Raw genomic sequence first — 9,937 nt, 5'->3', positions numbered from 1 at the left:
CTAAAACCACTTTATAGTTTTTATTTATTTATTTATATATTTATTTAATTTGTGTTCTTTTTAACCCAAATGTAGATCATAAGTTTCTACATAACCAGTTTTTTTAAATACCAATTTTTTTTACCAAGATACTATTACATAACCAGTTTTTTAAATACCAATTTTTTTACCAAGATACTATTTAACATTGCTTTTTAACCTCAACAATGTTTGAAAACATGTTCCGTTGTAAACGTTAGACACGCTAATGATGCGATTAAAAAACCAAATATATTAAAATTTGCAAACAAGAAGATAAGCCATATATTTCATAAACAAACACTTAAAAGAGACAAAAAATAATCAAACACACCAAATAAAAAAAAGCCTTTTCTGTTACAAGGTATAGTTACTCATAGAAAGTCATGTATTTACATAAAGAAAGTCAAACCCACACAGTTGTTAAAAAAAAAGTCAAAGTACTACTTACTCAAATCCTCTCTTAAAACACATTTTCTTCCACAAATTCTCTTTGTTTCCAACCCAAAACCATTCATAGATACACACTTAAAACTCTATAAAAACTATTCAAAAAGTCATAAATTCAAGATTTCAAGAACCACCCGCGAATTTTTGCGCACCCATGAGGCTTTTCGTTAACCAAATCGCTGTTTCTCGAGATGAAACCGTCTCCTCACTGAACGGTTTCAAAACAGCAGCGAGCTCTTCAAGTTTCTGTTGTTTTAGTAACCGTGCACATAGCTCAAGTAAAGACTCTAATGCATCGGCTCTTTGTTGAGTTGCGTCTACCCATTCGGTCTTGCAGTTGCTGTCACTTGACGGGGCGTGGGTCCCCAAAGGCTCGTTAGCTGGTGCAGCCTTCTCGGTTTGCTTCAAGTTCGGTTCTTGGTCAACAGGTTTGACCGATTTGGGCTCAATGGTTCTTGGTTGCTTTGTATCCACCTCACGAATGACCATTTGAGTCGATAAGTTCTTTTCATATAAAGATTCAACCTTTTCACTAAAATTCACCAAAAGATTATCTTTTTTGTCGTTTCCAATAATACCCTTGTCGGGTTTCTCAAAAAGTTGAAGACTTGTTTCTTCTTGTTCACCGTTGGAAAGATCTAATGAGTTTGACTTTGTGCTGACTTTTTGTACTACGGAATCTGAATTTTCAGGCCCGTCATCGTTAAAAACTACCGTTGTACTCGTCTCACAACTCGTGTCCCCACTATCGTTGTAATAACTTGTGGGGTCCACCCGCTTGGTCTCGGTTTCTTCCGCAAATATCGGGTTGTTATGTAAGCTTCTAACAGGCATGTCAACATTACCGTTCTCTTCATGCCGTGTTACTTGTACTTTCTGCTTTAAAACTTGTACATCTCTCTCATGTGTGTCTTTTCCATCATTTGGTTTCATGGGTGAACGTTTTTTAAGGTTTTTATCACTCGGGCTGCTCGGGGGCTTCACGGGTAGGAAGACAGAAGACGGGTTGTGACATTTAAGAAGGTATGGTTGTAAATGTGGATGTCTTAAAAGTTCTGCAGCCTAGTAGATGTCAAAATACTAAAAATTAGATTTAAAAAAATTGATTGAATACCGCACGAGGATGTTTGGCTTTTAACATTTGACTTTGACTTACAGTTGGTCTATGTTCCGGGCTTTTCCTAAGCATTGTTTTTATGATCTGTTTCCTGAACCATTAACAGAACATTTTTATTGTTAGGACTAATAATTGAGAGAAGTTATCAAATTATTGGTTTTGGACAGGAAGATACTTACAATGTTGAAGAATAGACGATGGGGAGAGGAGAGATTGTGGATCTGTTTATCTTGTTGATAAGTCCCGACATATCCTGCGGGTTCAAAGGTGTTAAATGTCGAAATTCAAAAGTTCAAAGCAAGGGATCTTGAAACCATATGATAAAGGGCAAAGAAGTAAATTTGATTTGTAAAGTTTTCTGTAAATCAGACCCATTTTGACTCGTTACTCAAATAATCCATTTTATTTTTATCTATCAAAATATACGTAAAATGCCACCCATATAGTAATTCACATATCATAAGAAGCTTTAATAGAACTTACAGGAGCTCGAAACGGTTGTTGATGTGCACAAATCTCAAACATGCAGCAACCTAAGATAATGAAACAGAAAAAGATTATCATTAAATGTCAAATACAGTAATACTATACAGTAGTGTATAAACTAATATGCAAATATTTTAGTCATTGTAAGGTACTTTAGTGATGACCCAATATCACAATGACCATAAACAGTAAAAAAAGTGTACATGATGACCAAAACAAGAAAAACCAGTATTTCAATGGCTTGGATATATAACAAAAGTTAATAACAAAAAAGAGAAGAATGTGAAAGAATACTGGTACGCAGTGTGGCCACTTTGTTCTTACCAAGGGACCAAATATCTGATTTATAACCGTAAGGAATATCCGCAAGGAGTTCGGGACACATGTAGTTGGGAGTGCCAACAACCTGTATATTCAACAACCATAAGACATATTAGGATTTGAAGAACATATGTTGACTTTTAGTTTCAATTCACATTATGTTAACTAAAATTTGAATAGTAATCCAACTATATGAATAAAAACAATTTAGGGGTTGTATTCATTAAAAAGACTTTTGGTGACTTTTAATCCACTTGAACGGTTCAACACATTTGACATTTTGACCCATAAACTCATAAACATAACCCAAATCGACTCATTCATAAGTAAAAGGTTTGGATTGACATGAACTAAAGTGGATAATATATAGTCAAAATAAAAGATCTGACTATGACATTTAGTCAAAATACGGCTGTAAACCATTGACTATATAATTAAGAACATTACCGAGGAAGCAAGGTCTTCTGAGTTGAGGAGTTTCGCGAGTCCAAAGTCACCTACGCAACCAAAAGGTAAGAAAATAAAAAAACCAAATCTCTATTAAAATTTTCTAATGAGAATATGTTGCATTCTTACCGAGACGAATGTCATTCTCCTTTGTGAGGAATATATTGGAACACTGCAGTTGAACAAGAAATTTTACAACTTTGAGGATGTGAAAAGATTCAATGTTAAATGGATTTGACTTTGGGTCAAACATATAGAATGAGTCAATGTTTTTAGCTTTAACTTTTATTTATAACTCAAGGACAAATAGGTAATTTCCATTGATACTTCACAAAAAAAAAAAGAGAATTTTCATTTACAGGATGAAGTCGAATATTAATCGAGAAAAGATGAATTTACCTTCAAATCCCTATGAAGGACACGATTAGTATGCAAATAATCCAATGCCAATAATAATTGTGCCAACCATTTGCAGAGTTTCTACAAAGATAAACAGTACAATAAATATGACATGTAATCTTATTAAAATGAAAAAAGACACAATATTTTAAGTTATTTATTTTATTACCTCCTCTGGAAAATATGTTCCTCTAGCCTTCCGTATAAGCTCGGCCCTAATCAACCAAAAAATTATTATCATTTAAATAAAAATTACTAATTTGTCTATTATTATCCTTAAGATCAAACCAGTAGTATTGATGTGTCCCAACTAAATTAATTTATTTTTTTTATTTGAAGGATATTTTAGATTATTTGACAAATAGTCAAAACACTTCTCATGACTTAAAGTCAAAAGCTTGTAATTTCAAAGTCAAAAGAAGTTGCTTACATGTCTCCTCCTTCACAATAAGCTGTCACTATGCATATGCCCATCTATAAAACAAAATAAACAGAAGCTAATTATTATTTATTTTACATAAAGATTTAACATAAAGAAGAATTCCACATTACCTTATCCACCCAAGCATCTTTATACTCAACAACATACGGATGATTAAGCCGAGATATTAAATCCATCTACAACAAAAACATATAAAAGATTTCTTAATTCAAAACAAGAAAAGTATTTGAATTTAACTTTTTTTTAACTATAATGTCGCATTTTTTTCCAGTCCAAATTTTATAATAGCATTGAGTTGATCCTCAATCATCTCTCCTATTATATGAGACATTTAATATATTTATTTTGGATGGATTAACTTGTTACATGTTCGACTATATATTATCACCACCATTCAAAATCCACAATCATCCATGCCGTGTCAAACACGCCTAAAATCATGTCATGTTTATGGTCACCCCGTTTAATGTTCGTTTGGGAATATGAGTAACTTAAACAACTAATTACTCTGCCTCAAATGGGAAAACCTTCTTAATAAAACGGGCTGTATCAACCCGTTCAAAACCTAATTACTTTTGCGTCGCTTTTCAGGTAGTGTTAGGAATTGCCACCCCTAAATATAATAAATAAATAATCTATTAAATTCATTTCCTATTTTTCAATTTTGCATTTAGTGAACTCTAATACATTATGATTTTAAATTCATCATGATGCCATGTCATCTTGTAAAACTTATACGTTGCTACATAATTCATGCATCCTTGTGCCCTTCATCCAGAAATACCTCCATGTTTTAGTCCCATTGTCACATGAGTTACGAAACACGCTTATATTTAATATTTTAAATTACTAAAATTAACAAAGATTTCTTTAGTTTCTTACGTTACTAGGTCATTATGTCGATTTCTGTTAAACGGATCTTCGGTCGGTATAAAACCGGATCACACAAATTTTCATAAAACGTGTTTGACTCCAATAAAGTGCAATGCAACTGATTAACAGGAAGTACAAAATAAATACCTCTTGATGTGCTGTCTTCTTAAACTTCTCTGTTTGCTTGTTTAATCTAATCTTCTTCATAACATACCTATTTAAAAATCACATTCACAGTATCTTAATTAGTGTAAATTTATGTTTATGAAGTTTAAATAATTAAATATTTGGAATTCACAATCAATAACAAACAAAAACAAGACTCTAAATTTCAAGAATTGCATATATGTGAATATTATTGTCCATTTTTTTAACGACGACTTTATACATTAATAATTTCACAAAAGGATCCAATTACAAAAGAGAGTCAAGTGACGCCGCAACCCCTTTTGAACTCACATTTCTAACCCTAAACCTTAAAACAACATAAACCTTAAAACAACAAAATTTATGAAATAACACAAGAACACACACACACACACAGAGATTTATTATATAACTGTGAAAATGGGAAATTGGAAATTACATACTTTCTTTTTTCAATTTTATGAAGAACAAGAAAAGCAGCCCCAAAAGCCCCTCTACCAATCTGCTCAATAACTTCATAATCTTCCATCTTTGACTTGCCATCACCATTTTCACCTTCCACTTGGGCCATTTTCTTGAAACCCTAAAAAACATAAACCAAAAAAGACTCAAACTTTCAGACTAAAGTTTCAAACAAGTCAACAAATTAGCTAAAACATAAACATCAAGAAATGGGTTGTACCTCAAATCACCCAAAACCACCAAAAATCACCAAAAACTTGTCTGATTTGCTTAAAGATTCTATTTTTATGGTTCAAGATTTCAAGAAAACCAAGAAACAAGAAGTTGTCTTAAAAGCTACATAGACATCAAGAAATGGGTCATACCTCAAACCACCAAAAACCACCAAAAAAAATTGTCTAATTTGCTTAAGATTCAATTTTTATGGTTCAAGGTTTCAAGAAAACCAACAAGAAGTTGACTTAAAAGCTACATAAACATCAAGAAATGGGTTGTACCTCAAACCACCAAAAACCACCAAAAAATTGCCTAATTTGCTTAAAGACTCAGTTTTTATGGTTCAAGATTTCAAGAAAACCAAGATTCAAGAAGTTTGACTTAAAAGGTATGGAATTTTGAGACAATGATGACATCAAGCTTCAAGAATGTGGGTAGGAATTAGAAGAAGGTGGGTGTGGGGTTTGAAAGAGGGAAAAAACACTTGATTAAAGTTGAATTTTTGAGTTGTTTAAATTGGACAATTGGTGGAAAAACAAGACTTGTGTAATGTAAAGCAACTTCAATGCCAAATAATCTTTACATATAAAAAAAACAGAGAGAAGAGGTTATGCAAACTCATATAAAGAGAGAGAACTTGTTAAAATAGTGATTAAACAAAAGGGTGTGTTTTTTTCTTGTTTTTTTATGTTTGGATCAAAGGAATGGGTAGTTGGTCACCAAACAAGAGAGAGAGTGTGGGGTTTAAAGATGGAATATTATAAAAAAATAAATAATGAAATTAAATAAAAAATAATAAAGGCTTTGCTTGTATTTGCAGATTGAATAGATGGGAGAGTGGAGAGCCAACCTATATGGGAATTATTTTTTTCTTTTGACTGACCTACAGTTATCAATTATCATGTCAACATCTTCACCTGAAAAATATGTCTACTATTCTAATGCCCTACAAAATCAAAAACATGTGAATAGAAGAATACTAAGTTTATATACTAGAAGAATACTAAGTTTATACATGTGAATAGAAAAGGTTTCCTCTTTAATCTTTCTTTAAATTAATAGCTATCTTTGTTATTTAAGGTGTGCGTAATGGGGTGTTGCCAACTTATGTGGGGCGCTCACTTACGTCTGCACACCACTACAAACGTAGGGAAAATGGGGTGTTCTCATGTTCCTAATACTACGAGAATGGTGTCTTTCAACAAAGTTGGTGGACCATTACTCATCTTTTTAGTTGGGCGTTTTTACTTACATGGCAGTGACGTAGCGTGACATTTATCACTTTTTTTGTCTAACCACTATGGAAGCCCTTATGATTGTACGATGTTTCGTATCATATCAGTTGATACTATTCATTTAGTTCACTGTGAGTTTACATGTTGGTGATATTTGTGACAAGACACCCTTTATGAACCAATTTACTATCAAGTCTCGAATTGATAGGAATACCAAATGAAAACACCAACAAGAATCTAAAGGATGATTCCCGATATTATTGTCTAAGGAATAACAAATCTAAAACCTTGATTACAACCTCTTCTACATAAACCTGGACTCGTTTGTATATTTATAATGTTAACACAACTTAACATACAAGTAATCTCAACAGCTCTAACTTAGTCATTTTGAAAACCTCTTAAGCCCACAACAAACCTGTTGAAGCCACTTGGGGCGCCCAAAATTCCCTAGCTCACGGGTTGGAGCCCTTGCTTGGGTCAGACAACAATTACGTCAACAATCAACCCACAATTATTAAAAACCCAAATTTGTGTCTGAACTTCTAGGCTCTTGATCACTTGCAGTGTTCTTCTCAGTTCTCACTATTTATTATTATCAGTAATTTACTTCTATTATGTTCAATACCTTTTTTTTGTTATTGTTTTAATTCCTTGTACTAAAATTTACTTTACTTGTCATGATTAGTTTTTTTTTTAATTAAGACATTCAGCGACAGCAACCTCTATATGTTTCGGGATAAAGGATTGTTTTCCTTCAACCTACCCTTTCATACTCTATCATAAGATTGTTACATCATATATGTTTGCTCTCGTCCCACCTTCTCATATCCTCGTATAATAGTTCAAACTTCAAAGCATCGAATACGGTTTTCTGCATAATTCTATGGTCGGGGACAAGGTTACGCATAAGTGGGTAGGGAAGCATTAACCAAAGGTAGGAGAAAAGTGTAAATATGAATGTGATTAGTATTTAGTATGTAACATATTGTCATCACCAAACCAACTTTTGACCTCACACCCAACTCCATGGTCCCCTTTTTGTTTCATCAATAGCCTAAAATTACACACTTAGTCCTACTTTTGATTTGGTTTTAACTTTAAAGTCAGGAGTATCAAGTTATTTATAATTTTTATATAATAATAATAATAATATTTAACGTCATTTTACTATTAGATTCACGTATATTTATGATGGACAGAGTGGTGTTCTCGATGGATGGGTGGATCGGGAAGGATTATGTTTTTCATTGATTCAGCATCGCCAACCCGTCCGGTACCTACACCATCGAGAGCCTATTTTGTTCGGCCTTGTAAAAAAGTTTAATTTAAACATATAGTTTATTAAAGCAAATACTTGGACTTTTATAAAAGCAAATGTTATGAAGTATAAATATGTTGGCTTTTAAAAATAAAAGAAAATGGATAAATTAAAATGCCACCGAAGCAAAAGTTAACTTACACAATAGGTTGTGTGGGTAAAAAAAGGAAATTGAGAGTAAATAGTATGGATATTCAATGTATGCTTTATGGTTTGTTTGTTTGTTTTCTTTTAAATGGGTATATAATTTATTCTTACTGTTTTCCTGTTATTAAAACTTAATACGTTTAATTCTTTACACTAACAAATTTTGAAAATCAATTATATTCATGTGAAATTACATTTTATCATTAAATTAAAAAATAAGCGTTTTGATTAAGGGGATGTTTGGGATTCCTTATTTTACCTATTTATGATTTTTTATTAAGTTAATAAGTTACAAAATTGTAACTTATGTAACTTTTCCTCTCACAATATAAGTAATCCCAAACACCTTATTACTTTTCAAAAAGTTAATAAGTTATAAGTTGGTGAAAATAAGCAAATCCCAAACACCCCCTAAACTATTTTACATGAATTTAGCATAGCCTTTTCACATTAGTTTTTTTTCTTTTTCTTTTTCTTTTTCTTTTAAAGACAATTCAATGTTTTCATAATTAGATTCATGTTCTCAGCCTACTAGGTCGACAGTATTTAAGAAACGGATAATATTATAAATAAATAGTATAAAAATTATAGTAAGACTTTAAAAAGATATGAAGTCTCGGGTATTAAATGCATTACCAAGTAAAAAAAATGAAAATTTATTTTTGAAAACTCAGTCTGACGACCCGGTGGGTTCACCAGTCCGACTAGTAACCGGCCGGTTCAAATGGGGATATATTAAAGAGCCTTAACCAGGTTGGCTATGTGCCTAGTCCCGATCGTGAAAACACTCAACTTAATTTTTATTTTTTTGAACAACAAAGATCCAAACACCTGGGATCACCCTGATAAATGAATCATCATTTCGTCTGAATAACAAAACACGATGAGTCAGTGACTCTCCCACCAACCCAAAAGGAAACCCACAACGTGAAAATCCTCCTAGCTCAACACAAAACAAATTGTTTCAGGTGAGGCTCGAACCAACAACCTCCCGTAAAGAAAGTCATGAGACTACTGCTGGACCAATTGCCTTTTAATATATATAAAAGGGTAAAAAACCAACCAATCCCTTTTGTTTTTTTAACAACTACATTCACTCATATACTCCTTATTTATGTTATATTCAGTGTAAAACTGTAAATACAGCCAAGTTAAGTACACATTTATTAAAACAAAATAAAGTAGCATAACATAAATACCAAAAGTAATAATGACCAAATTTTAATAGGCTCATTGATTGTGTACACACACCCACTTTTCAGAAAATGTGTCATTGACATTACACCCATGGATGAAATGCACATTGGTGTAAAGATAAGGTTTGTTCCCTCTCACTCGTGTGGATAATAAAAGGTGTGGTATGCTATGTTTGTCCTACACCTCAAAACACTTAAAAACCTTTTTCTTTCTTTGGTATATCATAAGGACATAAATAGTTTCTTACAATATAATGCCCATCCATAATTGTACTTGTGTTCTTTAATTAGCCACCAATGTGTCACCAACATGCACAAAATATTTGATTATGTAGGGCTTTGTTGTATACATTGTGCTAAAAAAACAAAGGAACAATATGTTGTGTTTGTGTATACTTGTGATGAAAAAGTGTACTTGTAGTAAACGATCAACTTGTGATGAAAAATTGTGTAGAATTAAAAAACAGATTAGACTGTTGTTGAAAAAAAGTAAAGATCGGCCCAAGTGTAAACTTGATAGGAAAGATAGAAATGTGGGTGGATTCAGAAAGCGTCATGTCTAGTAATTTTCGTAAGACTATGTATTGTGAGCTAACTAAAAAGTGCATAATGCCTGATTACGTCATTTCCACGTTGACCATAGGCTAAACTAACATATCA

General features: G+C 32.4%; 1 protein-coding gene across 3 annotated transcripts; it reads right to left on the bottom strand.

Annotated features, from left to right (window-relative positions):
- Positions 1 to 360: 360 nt before the first annotated feature.
- LOC143561737 (serine/threonine-protein kinase Nek6-like) lies at positions 361 to 6,115 on the bottom strand. 3 transcript variants are annotated; one of them, XM_077049729.1, is made up of 15 exons: positions 5,670 to 6,115; positions 5,383 to 5,527; positions 5,144 to 5,283; positions 4,701 to 4,767; positions 3,791 to 3,856; positions 3,669 to 3,712; positions 3,408 to 3,453; positions 3,239 to 3,319; positions 2,969 to 3,011; positions 2,840 to 2,889; positions 2,396 to 2,477; positions 2,069 to 2,118; positions 1,765 to 1,838; positions 1,625 to 1,676; positions 361 to 1,530 (listed from the first exon to the last, which is right to left on the bottom strand). In XM_077049729.1, the coding sequence occupies exons 3-15, from the start codon at positions 5,269 to 5,271 to the stop codon at positions 592 to 594; spliced, it is 1,722 nt and encodes a 573-aa protein (XP_076905844.1). In that variant the 5' UTR covers positions 5,272 to 5,283; positions 5,383 to 5,527; positions 5,670 to 6,115; the 3' UTR covers positions 361 to 591. The 3 variants fall into 3 exon arrangements, with proteins under 3 accessions (XP_076905844.1, XP_076905846.1, XP_076905847.1); XM_077049731.1 differs by having other exon boundaries at positions 5,403 to 5,527; XM_077049732.1 differs by lacking the exon at positions 5,383 to 5,527.
- Between the last annotated feature and the right edge of the window lie 3,822 nt (positions 6,116 to 9,937).

The sequence above is a fragment of the Bidens hawaiensis genome, unplaced genomic scaffold (genome assembly GCF_021521415.1).
Source record: "Bidens hawaiensis isolate Kalapana, Puna unplaced genomic scaffold, B.hawaiensis_p1.1 tig00020784_1, whole genome shotgun sequence".
NCBI lineage: Eukaryota > Viridiplantae > Streptophyta > Magnoliopsida > Asterales > Asteraceae > Bidens > Bidens hawaiensis.
This window is presented reverse-complemented; position numbering and strand designations above follow the sequence as displayed.